The following is an 18,873-nucleotide window of genomic DNA, read 5'->3' as shown; positions in this document are numbered from 1 at the left end:
AATTACTAAAAGACTAATTCCAATTATTTGTACCTAGGACGGAATGGAAGATTTTTGAAACTCCACGGGGAAAGTCAGAATCGACACTGAGCCGGGAATTAAGACTGACAATTGGAGACCACAGAGCACGATCTTCCTTTAAAATTTAAGGAGAGACAAAAAAGCTTGTTGATGGAATCTTTACATTGTACTCGTACTCCTACTATCGTTTCTCTGTTTGAACCTCAGCCTTTCTTTAGGGGGGTTCACTTCCCGTATGGTCTGTTGATCATTCAACCGACAAATCTGATTCAAATCGTTTTTAACAGTCCTTCAACAACTGAAATGTTTTACAAGTTACCTTTCAGCTATGAGATTGTGTTTAAACTATTGAACTCCATGATGGTTCAATTATTAGATAACAAAAAAAAAAATGAGAGCTGAAATATTATTATTTTTTTTTAATTAGGTACTAAATGGCTTGACAATAACTTAAAGAATATTTAACACTTCTAAAAACATCCTCACTTGGGTTACACTTTTCTAATACTTTTTCCTTTCATTTTTGTTCAAGCTCCAACAAAATTAACTTAATTCATACATTAACAGCAAATGTGAGTAAATAAATGAGGCAGATGAACATGCATTATCTGACCTGTGCACTTAATACATATGTGCGGTGGAGTAAATACGATTAGTGGCTTAGCATTGTCATAACAAAGAAGCCACCTAGTAAATAATACACTAGGACTTAAGTCAATAAATAATAAGTAAGACATGCAACTGGATGCTGAGTTAATAGTTAAGTCATGTTTGTAAGTACTTGTAAACTTAATAATATTGGAATAAGGTAAGTTGTGGAAACTTCTGAAAACACGGGCGGCGCAATATAACCGTAAGCATGCTTTCACGAGATCTTACTCCGCATACCAAATTCCCTCCCTTTCGGACACCCTGGACGATCAAACAGTGCCGAACAAACATCACGAGTGCGAGTTAGTTACTTTGATTTTTTTTCGATCATTTTTTCTGAAAATGTTCTTGGTTAAGTAAATGAACTATTTCCATGACACAACAGTATGTAATCTTTCTACTTCTATTGCAATAATTAGGACTAAAAGGACTTGATAAGTCAGTGCTACCCGTTACAAACGTGTGTCCAGCACCATATCATCTTCTTCGTCTTGCTCTGTTGAATAAAAGTAACCAATTATCAAGACACTTCAGTTATACATTGTCACCTTAAAAAAAAAAAATAACAATAAGTTTTGGAATAACGAAGAAGTTTTTCTTCCACCCAACGTGATGAACGAAAAATTAATTCCCCCAAAACTTTAGAAATTAGCGGAAACGGAGGCCGGGTAAAACATACCTTCGTCCATAGTCTGCTGGCGTCGTGGTGATTTATCTTCCATAGACTCTTCACCCCGATGTCGGGAGTCCTCGTTATCTCGTTTTGACTGCTGTTTTTTGTCCTGCAGTTGAACTTGATTTACTTCCTCAGACACTCCTCTGGGTTTCTCTTGTTCAATATCTACCTGTTTTGGACCTTTGTGGTCCTTTTCTCGCCATTCTTGATTAGAATCAACTTGCTGATTTTCGGTTTCTTCATGTTTCTCTTCTTGCTCTTGTTCATCTTGCTCATTTTCTTCTTGTTGCTGTTCACTTTCTTTTTTATTTCTTTTCGACTTCTCGTCTTTTTTAGAACCAACCTCTAGCCCATGGTCGACTTTCAGTTCTTTTTCCTCTTCTTTCCAAGTGCGCTGCTGTTTGGATTCTTGGCCTTTCCCTTTTGGTTTTTCTTCAACAGTTTCATCTTGCTCACGCTCAGGTTTTTCATGTTTTTCTTTCAGTTCTTGGTCTACTGGCTGCTGTTTACTAACTTCTTTGTTTCCCTTTGAATGACCAGGTCCAACTTCCAGCTTTGTGCTAGGTTCTTTGTGCTCATCGTTTGGTGCTTCGTCTCGTTTTGATTCAACTTGCTCCTGTTTACTGGTTTCGTCTTGGCCTTGATTTGGTTCTTCGTCTTCTCTTTCAACTTGCTGCTGTTCAGTAGGTTCGTCTTGGCCTTGTTTTGGTTGTTCGTCTTCTCTTTTAACTTGCTGCTGTCCAGTAAGTTCGTCTTGGCCTTGTTTTGGTTCTTCGTCTTGTTCAGGCTCAACTTGCTGGAGTTCAGTGGGTTCCTCGTTTTCTTCGCCTGATCCTGCATGTTGTTCCCTCTCTACCCGTTCTTTCTGCAACTCGTCCTCACTATCAACAGCGCTCCCCATTTCTTCTAGATTTTGTACTGTGTTCGATAAAGAAAACACAAAAAGGGAATAAGATTACAAAGTGCTCTCTCTCGTGGCTTTAGTTCGCTAGATCGCCAGATTTGTTGAATAAGTCACGTTGCGCGTTTTGCATTTGGTAACCGTATCATGTAACTTCTCCATCCCTAGTCATTTGCGTTCCGCTTTTGCTCTTTCCGAATATCGCTTTTCTCTTTAAGAGTGAATGTTACCAATGGTCACACATTTGGTGGCAACAGCTGAAAAACAAATTTCGTCCATATTTAAAAGTTGGGTAGGTCTCAATGAGAAATAAATCACTGCATACTTCGTTTGGCTGAATATCGACTTATTTTCGAGAAAATCGATATTAGCTGAGTTCCGCCAAAATGCCGCTTTTGAATCTCAAAATTTCACACGAATCTTGGAGAGTCGCGCCACAAATTGAAAACAGTCACTTGGACCAGTGAAAAGTACCAAATCTTGAAAAATAACATTCAACATAGGTTGACAGCAATTTGAGCAATTCTTGATTGTTTATATACACAGTCTGATTGAATTTATCCGATCATCTTCTAGCTAGATCAAAAATAGGTCAAAAGTAGCCCGTTACTGATTTAAACTATGTGCTAAACAAAATAATCGACTGAGAATCTGGCTTTTGGAAGGCGAAATGTAGTTCTGTTCGATCTCCGAAGGAATTTTTGGGGATATGATTCGGCATGATTTGTTGACGGTGCCATCAGTTAGCAGAAAATGTACATATCCACACGCAAACACGGTTGTTTCGCATTTTACATCAAAACTACACCTTTTTCAACAGAATATCTTCTTACCCTCCCTGTTGATGTATCACAATAGAGGATTGCAATCCTGGAAATTTTGCATCGATCGCTCTCAAAGTAGCGATATAACTTATTAGGAAGTCTCCTGATAATGATTGTTTGAAAGAACTACTCTTTGCCTTCCAAAAGCGAGATTTTCAGTCGATTACTCTGTTTATGTAGTTTTTGTATACTAGTTTTATTAATTATGTTTTTTGTAAATAATCTTGAATTAATATTGTTATTAAACGAAGTGTGTATCCATGAGCTTTACTTTAATTTTTACTAGACATTTTCACGCATTTTTTTCGATTTTTAAGCAGTTTATCATAATTTTTGTATATACTTTTAGAGATTATAGTGAATAAAAGTTTTTCTTTTCCACGATGATACATGTAACTTAATAGATAATGATGAAAAGTATTCATAATAATAAAAATTAGATTGTGTCTACAAACAATCAAGAACTTAAATTTGAGTGTTTTTCAAGATTTGGTACCTTTCATCGGTCCAAGTCTTTTAAATTGGTCACGGGAGGTTCGTGTAAAATTTTGAGCTTCTAAAGCGGCATTTCGGCGGAATTCAGTTATTATCGATTTTCTCGAAGATAAATCGACATTCAGCCAACGAAGTATGCAGTGCTTTGTCTCACTGTAAGGCCCACCTGACTTGAAAAAGTGAGCCAAATCGATTTTTCGGCTGTTGCCACATTTCGAACCTGTTCAATCTTTGGCCACATTTGCCCCTAAAAAGGACACAAATCAACACTCTGGCCATAATAGCAGTTTACAATACAAGCCCGGAAAAATTAATCACAGGAGTAGCGAGAGCGTTTTAAATTAAAGAGCCACAAGCAGAAAGATAATTAGAAGCCAGCAAGCTTATTAACTAGAATCTTTGGTTCATATCAAGGTCTTTACAACACTAGCAGACAAGATAAGTATGTAATAGTGGCTCACCACTATGTAACACAACAACTTCAAACTTAAAAGGAGTGAGGAGAAAAATGACTCATTAGATTCGCCCCAAATAGCAGTAGGTACGAACCTAAATAAATAAGGAATAAAACCTCCTCTTATGAGGCCGATTTGTTCAAAGCCTACAGAAAAAACGGCGTACGTTTTGGTTTGTTTTGACACGCGCGGTAGTAAATATGGCGGTCAGCCGCTCTAGTCCCGAGTTCTCTTTGACGAAATTACAAACAAACATTTTCACAAGACAGTACATTGTTGAATTCACAATAGAAATAACGAAGCTTGTACACTCACTGAAAATTAGTCAATAATAACCCGCTAGGAGCCTGTAATGGCATTTTCTTTGTTAGCTGTCCTCAAGCTCTACTGAGCAAACTTAGCGAAGCTAGCGCTTCCAGTGTTGGTATGTGACGTCATATAAACAGTGATCATTTCACGGCGGCTTATACCAGAGAGCGATAGAGCCACCCCCTTCCTCCTTGATGATGTAGATAATTACACAAAATATCATGATAAACTCACACCTCATTTACTAGGTGTAATGTAAAGAATTGTACCTTGTGTAGAGTAAAGGCTGACATAGTGTGCTTCAGGGACGTGTCCCAACACAAGTGTCCTGCCTTTGTCAACAGGGCATTGTGGCCGTAAGATAACATCGTGAGAAGCGTTAAGACTGCTGACCACACGAATGCAAGTTTTGTAGCAGTTTGCTGCGGCACATAGAATAACATGGTCACCCCATGCGCCATCTTGCTCCATGTACGTTAAGTAATCAGCCCATGATTGATGTCCATGGACGAAGTGAAACAGATCTCTTCCATTCGGCTGTGAGAAAAGCAAAAAAGAGAGAACGAAACTTGGAGTGTAAAGTTAATTGTACAATGGACCAGGTTGAGTACGTTGGAAGGAGTCATCGAATGAGAAAATAACAGATACTAAACAACAGTAAGAACGGATAATAACATATCAGAGTAATGATCACAAGGATCTGCATTGGATGTAGCAGTCTCAACTCCTGAATTTGCCCTGCGAAACATCAAATATCTAATGTCCACCTTACCCAGAGTCAAGGTTATCCAATTAGGATTGTCCCTTCTAGGGGAGATTCAAGTGTGAAGTACTTTTAAAAAAACCTCGGGTTGGCCGCTTTCTCCACAAGACAGAGCCCTTTCATTTTATCAAGGAGGTTTGAATTCATCCGTGACCCGGACAAGGTCTATAACAAAACACACTTGAACAACACAGCGTTTTTTTTTACGAGCAATCCAGAAGTATTGAACAATTATTCTCCAAAATAAATGGTGAATAGGGGTGAGTATCTTCCGAGGCAAAGAGGCAAGTTAATTATCCACCACTTTCACCGACGCTTATGTAGAAAATAATCTACGTCTATACCAGAATACGGTGAATGGTACTTGCCAATCAATTACGAAGGAGCGCGCGGTGTGATTTTATACTAAACGATGATTTCAAGGTATTTATGATCCTTATCATCCCCTACAGAACGAGTAGTGATGTGTTGACCAGTTGGCCCACATGTGGATCCAACCTTTATGGTGCTCCTAAAGTAACAGTGGTGAACACAGAGTGCAAGACATCAACTTACTAATTTAGGGTTTTTTCTGAGGTATTGGACCAATAATTGCCTTAATTCGTCATGCTTGATTTTGATTCTCATAGCAATTTCCAGTTGATCTGACAAAGCAGAGAACATGCAATCTCCTAATCCTTCATTGTCGACGATTCTGAAGCCCTTGTCTGAAGCAATTTTCTTCAACTCAGTATTTAGGTCTGTCTTGTCATTGGCTTTGCTTGCATCGAGTTGCACCTGCTGAAGCTGAGCAATTAACTCAGCAGAACCTAAGTGAACAAACGGATGGATGAACAGAGGATAAATACCACCATGCTCATGATTTAAGGGGGCCAAAACAGAAGAATTCTACGTTACAAATACTTTTTCTCTAGGTTTCCACCAGTTCTTAATAATAAGTTTCTTTGATACATAGAGGAACGTTATAGAAAAGGAAGTAAAAAGTAATTCCTAGCCAACTGAGTTACTTCAGGTTGGTTTTCACATAAATTGGGGTCAAAATGGCAAATATTACTTAAAATAACTAGATAACTCTCCGTAAACTCATCCAGATCAGAAATTCAGAGGAACGAGATTTTGTTCAGAGCGTTTGAACACAGCCAGGTGTCCATTTCAGCACGTCTCCCTTGTTCTAAACATCATTGAGAGGCAGTCTCTCTAAAAGCGGTAAAGTGCATTTCGGCAACATTCCGCTTGGTTCGCGGTTCGGTTGAAGACTTATATCTAAACAATGATCTCTTGAAGTAATTACAGCCTCCTTTTCAACGAATTGGGTATAGAGAAACCCCGTAGACAATTGTTATCAGGAGGTGTTGACTATTCTTCCGAGTTATATCACTATTGTGAGAGCGATGCAACAATTTCAGAACTGCAATACTCTATTGTGATACAGCAACATGAAGGATGAATGAATATTATGTTGAAAAAACTGTGGTGAAATGCGAAACAATCGGGTTTGCGTGTGTATGTATACATTTTCCACTAACTGACGGCACTGTCAAATCAACGCATTTCATCCAATTTTAAAATTTAATGAAATCGCACTGAAACATTTCCCCAAAAACTCCTTCGAAGATTGAAAAGAACTACACTTCACCTTCCAAAAGCCAGATTTTCAGTGGATAATTTTGTTTAGCACATAGTTAAATAACGGGTTACTCTTGGTCTATTTTTAATCAAATTAGATGAAGGTCGGATAAACTCAATTAGTTTGTGTATACAAAACAATCAACAACTACTCAAATTGCTGTCAACATATGTTTTGATGTTGTTTTACAAGATTTGGTACTTTTCATCGTGGCGCGACTTTCCGAGATTCGTCTAAAAAATGTTGAGCTTCTAAAGCGGCGTTTGGTGGAATTCAGTCATTATCGATTTTCTCGAAAATAAATTGATATTCAGCCAAACGAAGTATGCAGTTCTTTCTTTCACTGTAAGGCCTACCCAACTTGAGAATATGAGCCGAATCGATTTTTTGGCTGTTGCCACGATATTGCGAAAGTGTGCGATTCTTGGCCACATTTGCTCTTAATACCTTATCAAAACCATTATTTCTAGAATTTTAACTGTCGAACAAACAAGTAAACTCTATGTTGCTATGCGTCTGTTCAACGATGATATACGGGACGCAACGGAGTGTCTGTAATGTTCGAAGCCCACTTTTCAGTGAGCAATTTCAGAATAAACCCACGGTAATATGGAATCTATTTGTTTTTGTAATAAAAATAGAAATATTGTCAATGGTGACTTTGTCTATGGATATTTTCTTCTCTAGATCATACCAAGAATCAATTAAATTAGATTCAAACTTACTATACATGTACAACGGAAAATTGCAGTCATTAAAGTGGTTCAAAATATGGATGGCTGTAAACTTCAAGCTAAAGGTCAAATTTCTTTTTACACCTTCCTTAGAATATAAAAAATTGGAAAAAAACGTCAGCTGGAACTTTTTCAGCTACATAAATTCCTCATTGTTCTTTGATCATTCTGTTCTGTTCTTGGTTTTTGAATGCCAGATGTTGCATTCTCAAATTTGTTGCAGTCTGTAGAGAAGTGAATTGAGTGCGTACCTTCTTCGATAACTCTCATTTCCATTCCCTGGTCTTTAGCTGGCACAAAATAATAACACAAGCCACAAAAACGTCAGCAACAAACATATTGTTCACTCATGAGGTAGTCATATTTATCAATGAGACTGAGTCTAACTAAGTGTTAACATGAAATAAACAAGCTTGTTATTAAATATAGATACCTGTCTATTTCTTATTCACTTGACTTATGTGTCAATTTGATTTATAAACACGCGGCATATCTGTTCTTAGAACTGTTTTATACGTAGCTTTATAACATGAAACAGAAACAAAAAATGAAAGAACGGGGAATAACACTATACAAAATGACGAAAGATTAGTTAAAATTGTTAAAGGCTACCTTCATTTTGATTTCGGCCGAGTTTTTCTATCAGATAATCCCACAACGGTCGGAGTTTGGCATTGATGACACCTCGAACCTTAATACATCGAAAAAAAAAAAAAAAAACACGCAGTTGTAATCAGTACACATTGCTTTCTCCCCACTCCCCATATTAAACCTTCGAGTCTTTGATTTCCCCTCGAATGCGAATGAATATAGAAATGGCAAAATTAAACTTAATCGCCGAAGATATATTTTTCAACCGTTCAAATAATGACCTCGTGTACCTGTGGGGTAGAAAAGGTGTAGAGAATGGGATTGATGGCAGAGTTAACCGGCAGAACAAAGACTGCGATCCAAACTGCCAGGTCACCACGTACACGGAAGGACTTTTCCAGGAGAGACCTCACTCCAATCACCACGATAGGCAGCCAGCAGACACAGTCGGTAAGAACGATGAAGAACACTCTTTTGGCGAGCGAGGCCTCCCTCCTCAGATCGGCTGCCCTCTGCTTGGCTTTCATTTTCCTCTCTCTTTCTGTTCCTTGCTTAGCCAGGCGCCGGTTTGATGCGCAGGACTTAAAGATTATCATTGAGTAAGCCACAATGACGAAAAACACAAGGGAAAAGTTTAGACCAACAAACATGGCAACAGAGTACTCCCAGCCTGAGGGCTTATCAGCAGAAAGCTGCAATGGGAGACATACAACTGATCTGCCATAAAAATGATGACCCATTTGGCGACTACCATAGTAATCGAAGCCCACCGTGGGAATAAACGCAATTATACCGCCAACAATCCAGATAAGGCCGCACAGAAGGTGCGTAACCTTAATTGTAAGGGACTTTCCGCTGTAGGGGTACAGAATATTTTTAAGCCGGTCGGCAGAGAGCAAGCAGATGAGCATCAAAGACACCTCGCTTGACAATACGGAAAGGGAACCTGTCATCTGACATGGCAAACTTGAACGCCAATAATAGTCATGCAAGAAATACTGCCCTGCCCAAATGGCATCCATCACACCTATAATGATCAGGTACACACCCATCAGTCCATCAGACCAGGCCAAATTTATCAACAGGATAGCCTGTATCTTGTTTTTCTCCTTTGTTTCCTTAAACACCAACCGCCACACGATCACAAACACAGCACCAACCAATGTCATGATTCCTACAACCCAGAGACAAATCCTAGGAGCTCGATCTTTGAACATCGTTTCACAACTTGCAAAGCTGTCGACATAAGCAAAGTCGCAATCTGCGTCCACCTTCCTCAAGTGGCAACACATCAGGTTGGTGTCTACAGTCCTACGGTTCATAAACAGAGTTGAAATGAGTAACAAAAAGAGAAAAAGCGGAAATTTCATTCGTCACAGGATCTGTACTAGTAGGAAAATGAATGAGTGGCTGTATTATTCTACGAGTAGCATAATCGTCTTCAGACAAGTGAAATTTTTCAATTGTTCCACTTCTACCATCGTGAATATTCCACTTGACTTACGCAGTTATTAGATTCTTCATGTTGGAAAAAAATTCCTCTGGGAGTTCTCGCATTTCGTTGTAATGGAAGTACCTGCAAATTAAAGCAAATTCAGGTAATTCAGTTAAACTTTGCCCGCTATTTCATGATAATATCATTACCATTACCCCATGTTTAAACCACTTGCAGTTTTTTGGCTCTCTCTTTTCCTTTTTCCTGTCCAATTCTCATTAGAAATCTTACACCCATGGGCGCTAATCCGAGAATTCTCAGCACGTGCAAGTTGCACTCAGTCCTACAATCCCTATCTCCTGTGAACTTGAAACAAACTTTTCGTTTAGTTTGAACACACCTGGAATATTATCAGTCTAGTCAAACTCACAAGAATCGAATAGTTGGGGCGACATCTTTGAATTGTTCGTTGGTCACTGTGCGGATCTTATTGGAATAAAAGCTCCTGCAGAACGATAAAGTAATTAAAAGCGTAAAGCGTCAATTAACATGCATTGAAGAGAACCTCATTGTGCATGAGGCCATGAAGTCGTACAATAATATCACGTAAGTATTTTCATGACCTTCACTGTGCAATTATTGCTCGATGACCAACTTAAAATTACATTCAAATTACGGAAACTTTTCCAAAGATAATTGTTTATGTAAGTCGCATTTAAATTGCAACTTATCCATTAAACACGTAATTTTTTAAGTACAGATTTTCTGAAGTAAGAAATTTGGAAAAAAATTAAACTTTACCATGGTCTACTTACTAAGGTTATAGCAAAGAATCGCCAACATCACCGAGCGGCTCTCCATGAACTAAGACTCACGGCTCAATCAACAATTTCAGTGACTCAATCGGCCATCCAAATTTATATATGTTTCAGTCAATTTCAAAAAAGTTTAATTGGTTTCTTTCAACTTGTTACTAAACAGTAAAAAAATGAGCATGTTTGCGTCTACTTTCCCAGTTATCAGTGGTGAACGATACCCTAATATTATGATAGCTCGCCCAAACAGCGGCACATATGTCCCTCGAATGGTTAAGTAAACCATTTAAATGTCGATTTCTTTTTCAGAGAAGAAAACTTGTCAGTACTATTTATGATTTCAATACAATTGTGCCACACAAAAAGGCCATGGAAATTTCCATGTAATAATCATTCACGTATACTTAACAGTATCAATCATTGTTAAACAAAATTGAAAGGGGTACAAGCAAATTTCCATGTAATAACCATTTATGCATAAAAAAAAAATATTTTCAAACACTTTTGGCCAAAACAGGTCTATGGAATTTTCCATGTACATGTAATACTCGCGTACACAAAACAGTATCGAACATTCTTGATCAAAACAGGTACATAAAAATATTCATGTAATACTCATTTAAACGTAAAAAAAAAAAAAAAAAAATTGAACGGGTACATGGAAATTTCCATGTAATACCCATCTACGCGTAAAAAAATTAATTTCAAACACTTTTGGCCAAAACGGGTCCATGGAATTTTCCATGTACAGATAATACGTACTCGCGGATACAAAACAGTATCAAACATTCTTAATCAAAACAGGTACATAAAAATATCCATGTAATACCCATTTAACGTTAAAAAAAAAAAATAACAATTTCAAACGTTCTTGGGCAAAAAGGGTACATAGAATTTTCCATGTAATACTTATTCACGTATACAAACAGTATCAATCATTCTAAGCCAATTTAAACAGGTAAAAGGAAATTTCCATGAAATACTTTTACGATTTCATTGTGCCGGATAGTGCCTCACCAAAATGATCCATGGAAATTTCCATGTAATACTTATTATCCACGTATACAAACAGTATCAAACATTCCTGACCAAAGCGGGTACATGGAAATATCCGTGTAATACTCTTTCACACGCAAAAAACTATAATAATTTCAAACTTTCTTAGCCCAAAATGGGTGCATGGAATTTTATAAGTAATACTGACTCATTTGCTAAAAATTTAGCGTCCGAAATACCTTTTCAAAACAGGTTTATGGCAATTTCCATTTAATACTCAGTCAGATTTTCAAAATAGCGTCTGACTCGTGTCAAAAGCAGGTCCATGGAAATTTCCATGTCATACCCAGTCACGAAGTAAGTACAAGAACTTTACTCAATTGTTATTCAAGTGTGTTCTTTGATAAAAGTGTCTCAATAGGGTAATGGTTTTTACAGCTAACGGCAAATTTCTTTCCATTGCGTTCAAATGAAAACAAATCTCCCGCTAGACTTTTTTTAAGACAAACGGTCAAAATTTTTCAATCTTTTTGCCTTGCGGCGAAATTTGTTTGCTTTTTAACGGCTAACGGTTAACCTCATTGAAATGACTCTTGACTGATCTGTTCGAAACTTTCACTCAAACAATTTTTCCGGCGAAGGGATTATAAATCTACATTCAGTTCGATTGTCTTGCAAAGCAATTTCTCTACTCGTCGTTATCTTTGGACCCTGATCCCTCGCATGCTGAACGGCTCAGTGTGACAGCTTCTTTCCTAAAACCAGAAACAGGCTTCTCGTCATTATATACGGATAATAAGTTCACGTTCCTTTGAACCGACGGTTTCAGGCAGGAACTCACTGAAACATAAAAGTAAGGGATAAACAAGTTATACATACATACATACATGCATACTTTATTTATTCCAGAAGCAGACTATGTATACACTAAGAGGAAATGGAAAATATGCTTCCAGAAAAGGAAGTTAAGAGGTTATCCCTATGTGAAAACTCCCTAAAAAATAAGTCTAAATGAAAATAAAATACTTAGTTATAATTAAATATTTAAATATAATTTAAGCTGAGATTTAAAATGCTGAAGATTATCAGCTTCCACTATGTTTCTTGGTAATTCATTCCATAATTTAACAATCCTAATGAAGAACGAATGTTTATAACAATTAAGTCTTGCTGGTTTGACGTAAAGTTTGTACTGATGATTTGCTCTCGTACATCTAGTTGTGGCAAAATCAAAAAAGGTTCCAAAATCTAAATGGTAAAAACCAAAAACAATTTTATAACACTCAATTAAAGATAGATAAGTTCTACGCTCAGAAAGAGTAGGCCATTTTAGCAATTTGCATCGGTCTTCGTAGGACATGTCTCCTTTGCGTTGATTTAAAGCAAGTCTTGAAGCTCTTCGCTGTACATTCTCAAGAGCATGGATGTCCTTGACGAGGTAAGGACACCAGACAGGTACCACATATTCCAAAATTGGCCGTACAAGAGATTTGTAGAGCATAGAAAAAATATTTGCATTAGCGGTGCCTATCGAGCGTTTAATAGAACCTAGGACTTTTGCAGCTATTGGCATTGTTTAAAGATGTTTTGACTGCAGGCTACTGCAAGTCAGCAATTTTGTCTCACTTCCATTAACCATTTTCGTAACTGTATTATGGCACAGAAAATAAAGGACTCAATGTCTGTAAAATGTGCAACTTTACTACATTTTGTTTGTATAATTGTGTCTTACTCAGAGTATACGAGTGCCCAAACTCTAATACAATCCCTCTTGGAGGCACGAAAAAAAGCTTTATGATGTGCTGCATGAGGTCCAACTCATTCTCAGCCACAAACCAATTTGTGGCACTTTTCGATGGTGTGCCAACAATAATGACACAATTTTTTTCGACGACATCTGTCAGTCCAGGGCCAGCTGTTTGCAAGAGATTTAAGCATTCAGAGACTATCATGCCACACTGAGTCGTTTAATTTATCACTAAATTAAGACTTAACACTAAATGGAAATTGGAAATTTTCTAAACCAAATGACAAAAACAAAGAAAATGTTACCTTTAGCGGACATCCTACTCCAGGCAACATACAATGTGTAAGCCTTCCCTCCCGGGGTACATTCCTCCAGGGTTTGTTTAAGGGATTCATCTCTTTCTCTTACAACAATGATGTAGTGAGTCATCTTTAGCCTTGTGTTCAGGCCACATATCTGCCTTAAAGTAGACTTTAATTTTTCCTCACTCCAGTTCTGGAAAGTTGTCAAATTTGAAAAATTAAAAGCAGTCAACAATAGCCTCCTTTGCATGTAAGAATCTTTATAAGAGAATTTAAGAAAAAGAAAAAAAAAAAAAACAAGCGCTGAGCTTACTTTCTGTTTCTGTATAATGATTAGATCAGCACCACCAAAGGGAATTCCTTTCAGTGATACGGCAGAGACATTATGATCCTCAGAAGAAATTGCGCAATAAAATTGCCCATTGATGCGCGAAATTATAGAGCGATCTGAAAGAAAGAGGAAAAGAAGCCATATAAGTACAGTTTAAAGTGATAGCATTGATTGCTTTCGACGCAGAAACATTCTTCTGTGTCATTTCTAAGCTGTTGGTACGGTAATTAACCAAAAGTGACAAAATTTCCTAAATACCTTGCACCTATTATCGCCTTCTATTAGTTGTAGGAACTATACCGTTGTCTTCTTCTGCCACTTCAGCTTGAAGGGCTCTTTCGACGAGTGCCATGAATTCGGCACTTGCCTTCCCCTTTTTGACAGTGCTGATAAACGGCTGAAGGACATCGCGTCCAGTGAAATGGGGAAACCTTTAATGCCAAGAAAAGTAAAAAGCTGTAAGAGCACAATTACTCCTCTCCATAAAAAAAATTATGATAAAAAAACTGTACTTGGCAATTTATCTTGTGGCTTTGAGCTTAGTGTTTTTGAACTATATTACTATTCTAAAACAAGGCCATTGTACAGAAAATGGATCATAAATTGATAGATGCATTTCGAAGTAAGAATTTTTTATCACAATGGCCATGGACACATGAACAAAACTTTGTGTTTAAGTAAAAGTGTAATCAAAAGTGGTAATAATTGAGTTTCGAAGTTGTTAAACTGTTATATTGAATGAATACCTCTCTTCCGCCTCCTTCCATGATCGACAGCCAGCTTCCTTTACGAATTCCGCCCTCAGAGCTGCTGTGTTTTTTACCTCTACTGCCCTTTCCTTTAATTCTGCAAACGACAGTTTACCATCCGCCAAATTCCCCAACAGCTCCGCTAGCTGGTCAGTGTCCAGTCCCCTCAGGCACTTGAACTTTGAGGCAACGATGTTGGGCTGTTGCACCGCTCCGGAAAGCAACTTTTTGGCCTGAGAGACGCTGCTCGTCTGGTCCTTTATTTCAAATTTCTCATATGCCAGAAACACTTGTTCTAAGGCGGAGAAGGCTGGCTCCTGGAATCCGCTAAGCAGATATATGAATTCAAGAGACTCCTACAAAAGAGTGCAGTGTTGGATGCTTTTTTTCATTTATTCCTTATCAATATGAGTTAATTAGTTTACCTTTGAATTAATAACTGAACTGCAGTAGTTTCTCCATTCAGTTGTCTTCTGTCCCTTGAACTCATCTCTTAAAATTGAATGGCACAGCTTAACCTTAAAAAATATGACATAAATTATTCATTACACTTTAGCCATATCATTAATACTGGTTTTATTACAAATTGACGGACTACATTTGTATTTAGCGAGACAGCCCAAGAAAACAATTTGATTAAAATGGGACAACAACGTTAAAAAATTGTACCCAAGAAATATTACGAAGACAAAAAGTAACTTTCTCTCTGCTTGTGTATCTAGACCGCACAAGAGGACTAGAACATACATGAAATGAGACAAATTTCTAGAAAGAGCAGAACTTAGTACCTTTTCTTGAGAAGTCATTTCATGATGGAAGCGGTCCATCCGGTTGTGCTTGAACGCAAGTTTCAGCACGTCTTTTTTTGGCATTTCTATAAGATAATCCATAATTTCGTGATCAGGACTTAGAAGTGTTACAAAAGAGCGTGACGGAAAAATGTTGATATTGTGTTGCTTCGTATTTGATAGCAAAATCTCCTGTGCGGAGATAAAGCTCTGGCTTACTAACCTGTAAACAAAATGACCTCCGTGTATTTATACTTGATATTCTCCGGATCTTCCGTTAGCATAGCCTGCATGGCCGCTCTTCGGTGGTTGCCACCGATCACCTCTAACTCGTATGAATCAAGCTTGTCCTCTTTGAATTCGTTTGGCCTTGAAACGCCTTTGATTATCGCCAACAATGGCTTTTGACCAAAAGGGACCTCATTATCCTTAAATTCGGTCACGAGGGATTTCACAAACACTTCATCGAGATCCCGAAGTGTGTAATCTTTCCTTGGGGCTTTTAAGCTCGATACTAGAACTTTTCGAGGCCCTGCACAAAAATGAGCTACTTTAGGAACCAATATACATAAAAATTCAGTAATGAACAATTTCGAATTCCCACCAAACGAAAGCTTTACAATAATCACTCACGCAAAGATATGGCGTAGCATTGCTGTGACGAATCCATTACTGGCTCATCTCCACTTTCGCTTGAAGATGTAGATGCACCGGATACAGATGAGACACTGGCGCTCACGTTTACGTTTGTCGACGTAGACGCCGTAATCGACAAGGTCTCAGCACCAAGAGAAAATTGTTCACTTGGTTGTGCCGAAATAGTGTTTGATTCATTCTCATCTCGCCGTTTTTTGGCTTGATTTTCCTCGCAGCCACTGGCAGAGAAACTACTCGCAGGTCGTTTGCCAGAACTTGACACGGGGAAGAATTCTACTTCAAGTAATTTTCTGACTTGTTCTCCAAATCTTGAAATGTCAGAAATTTCTCGGTACAACTGTTTATTGAGGTCGTCGGTGGGATTTAAGAACGTAACGTCCAGAAGAAGACTTTTTTCCGAGTTGTATTTTACCTAAGAAACAATGAATGCCTTGTGAAATATCATAAAACCATTTTACCCTATCTTTTAGGAAATACGTTGGTGCGAAAAGTAAATTCGATTGAAAATGCGGCATCGCCGGCTTATCCAAACACGTTTGGCGGAAACGAAGACCAGAAACGGAACTTTCTTGCGCTATTTTTGAAAAGTGTTGCACATTGATTGCTATTGTGCTCGCATTCCGAAACGCTTTAAATTTTTGTGGGAAATTTCATGTAAGCTAGCAGCTAAACTAAAATTATTTTCTTTGATTACGGTATATAGGTAGTAAAAACTTAAGAGTGAATGGTCAGAGTAAGCTAAACGCCGAAAGAGGGAAATCCATTGCTATAGACAGGCCAAGTTTACTTAGTGCAAACCTTTTGGAAGCCAAACTAAATGCAGCTAATCTCAGACTCGAGAACATTTATTCTCCTCGATCTTATTTTTCTATTGCACGATAAAAAAGGATCTTCATCTCGTACAAACTCAACATGATCTTTCTCAGAGCAAATTCTCTTTTCTTGTAACTAAAGATTAAAATTTTCAGAATTCTCGAAACGAACTTACCTTGAGTTTCCTTAGATCTTCACTCGTGGGCTTCATGTGAACAACAGACCCAGGATCAGTGCCATCCTGCGCTAGAATGGGTGATTTATTGTGATGATGCAGCGTGCGTACCTCTCCGTTTTCTGCTTTCGTGAAATATCACTTTCTGCCGGAATAGTGCCGCTTTTCCCTTTTTCCATCTTTCGAGTAAGGTAGTGAGGACCCTCTACTACGTGTTGTTGCCATATCTTTTGACTAACTGAATTTGTTGAGCCTGGCTTGTTAAATAGCTGACCGGCATAAACCCTGAAGAATGTGCGACGACAATTTTGAGCCCGTATCGTTTGTTTATTGGTTGATATACACACCCTTTTCGAAATTCTTTTGTATGCCCGATGACGTAGGAGTTTTGAAATTTCCGACAGCCGAACCACGCTGTCGAAGAAATCGTTAGTTTTTTCAAACTGAAATAGTAATACATGAACGGCTATGGATATGGATTACTCTAGTTCGGTTGCAGAAGAGCCTCTGTCACTCTCGATTCTTTCAAGTTTCGCCGAAGAGCCTTTGGTAGAAACATCAGTAACTGAAGAAAGCTTTGAGAGCGGAGCTACGAGAATAGAAGAGTCAGCCGTGGAAGTATTTCAACCTCTCTTATCAAGCACGCCTGCTAAACGGAAAAGGGAAGCCTCGATCGGGTACGAATCGTCAGACTCTTCAAGAGCTGAAACACCACTCTCGCCTGAGCACAGAGCTTCTAAAGAGCAAGAAGTAGAAACTTCTAGCAATGCAGGTTGTGAGGACGATAACGATGTGGTCCTTTCTGAAAATGAAAGCTTCAGCGGTAGCAAGGCGAGAAGCGGCAACTTTGAAGGTAACATTTCTAATCAACTCTTCCCTAACTTCAAAAACAGAACGTTTTTCTTTGTGTTTGAGGATAGTAATTCTCAATTCAGAAACACTGTAGTTGATCTAGGCGGAAAAGTAGAGGAATTCTTTGATGTTCTCAAAGTAACAGATCTCGTTGTGAAAAGCCGGAAAACTGCTTGCCAGCTTGTACCGTCTGTACAATTCAATATCCATTCACGAGGCCAAAGAGCAGTTAAGAGCTCCTCCAGGTATTTTCCCTCCACTGTTTCATATGATGGTAAAATCGTGGACGTCGCTGAAAAAAACGACATATCAGTGTATTCCAAAAGGGAATTTTTCCGACTTATCCAAAGTGAAAAACGAGATAGGAACGAACTGACCTCAAAAACCCAACGCCGGAAACGCGCAAAAATTAGAGAACTGAAACCTCATTTTATCAAAGTTGAAGATCAGTCCAGGAGGTTTTGCCCCATTTTCAAAGAATTTAACAAGTTTCCGACTTTAGACGTAGAGGAAGACCGGGAATCCAAACGGGCTTTGGGCGGCGCACACAAAGCAAGTAAAAAGGCTTATTGTGAACATTGTGAAGAGCACGTACTAGATAGTGAGCTGGATTTGCACTGCAAAGGGGAGCGTCACAAATCCATAATACAGCAACCAGGATACTGGAACAATCTTGACGCCCTAATATATAAACTACCATCTATTGGGAAATTAGATGATCAATAAAAAAGGCATTTCGATGTATTTTGATAAATTTTTTGATGTTAACAAGAATTGTAACATGAAGAGCCGAGTTTACGTAATTTTTGTTATTCAGTTCTACTATGTACGGGGAAGGTGGAAGGAATGCCTGACCTGATAATATAACATATTTAAAGTTCTGATTTAAAAATATCTGTTAAAGATTCAAGTTGTCTGCAATTTAGAAAGTTCCATCATACCTTCTTAGTTGTCATCTTAACCAAATTATGCATGTGGTAATAATAAAAAAGGAGAAGTTGAAATTTCTTGCCTCGTGAACAAAGAGACACGTTTAATTTCTGCCGTAGGGAAAGTTCGTAAAGTGAGAAAACCTGGAGGTTGCGATCGCGAGAAGTGCCCTGCTGCTTCTTTGAAAGAAGGTGAGGCTAGGCTAGGCTCTAACCAAAGAAGTGATAATTGTGATA

At 38.2% G+C, this 18,873-nt stretch overlaps 2 protein-coding genes across 2 annotated transcripts in view; both read right to left on the bottom strand.

Annotated features, from left to right (window-relative positions):
* Positions 1-427: 427 nt before the first annotated feature.
* Positions 428-18,873, bottom strand: part of LOC111346380 (uncharacterized) — an 87,885-nt gene continuing 69,439 nt past the window's right edge. The window contains exons 14-20 of the mRNA XM_088747485.1: positions 9,913-9,987; positions 9,552-9,623; positions 8,338-9,358; positions 8,069-8,147; positions 7,708-7,746; positions 1,352-2,266; positions 428-1,168 (exon numbers count right to left, since the gene is read on the bottom strand). Coding sequence (XP_088603611.1) covers positions 1,125-1,168; positions 1,352-2,266; positions 7,708-7,746; positions 8,069-8,147; positions 8,338-9,358; positions 9,552-9,623; positions 9,913-9,987 — 2,245 coding nt within the window. The 3' untranslated portion in view covers positions 428-1,124. The remainder of the gene's footprint in view (positions 1,169-1,351; positions 2,267-7,707; positions 7,747-8,068; positions 8,148-8,337; positions 9,359-9,551; positions 9,624-9,912; positions 9,988-18,873) is intronic.
* Positions 10,415-16,984, bottom strand: LOC148742453 (uncharacterized). The gene is made up of 10 exons (XM_088755829.1): positions 16,856-16,984; positions 15,844-16,279; positions 15,434-15,742; positions 15,211-15,296; positions 14,848-14,940; positions 14,420-14,778; positions 13,974-14,104; positions 13,656-13,789; positions 13,346-13,535; positions 10,415-12,133 (listed from the first exon to the last, which is right to left on the bottom strand). Exons 1-10 carry the CDS (start codon positions 16,889-16,891, stop codon positions 11,982-11,984), a joined length of 1,926 nt encoding a protein of 641 aa, XP_088611955.1. The 5' UTR covers positions 16,892-16,984; the 3' UTR covers positions 10,415-11,981.

Source organism: Stylophora pistillata, chromosome 1 (assembly GCF_964205215.1).
Source record: "Stylophora pistillata chromosome 1, jaStyPist1.2, whole genome shotgun sequence".
Classification (NCBI taxonomy): domain Eukaryota; kingdom Metazoa; phylum Cnidaria; class Anthozoa; order Scleractinia; family Pocilloporidae; genus Stylophora; species Stylophora pistillata.
This window is presented reverse-complemented; position numbering and strand designations above follow the sequence as displayed.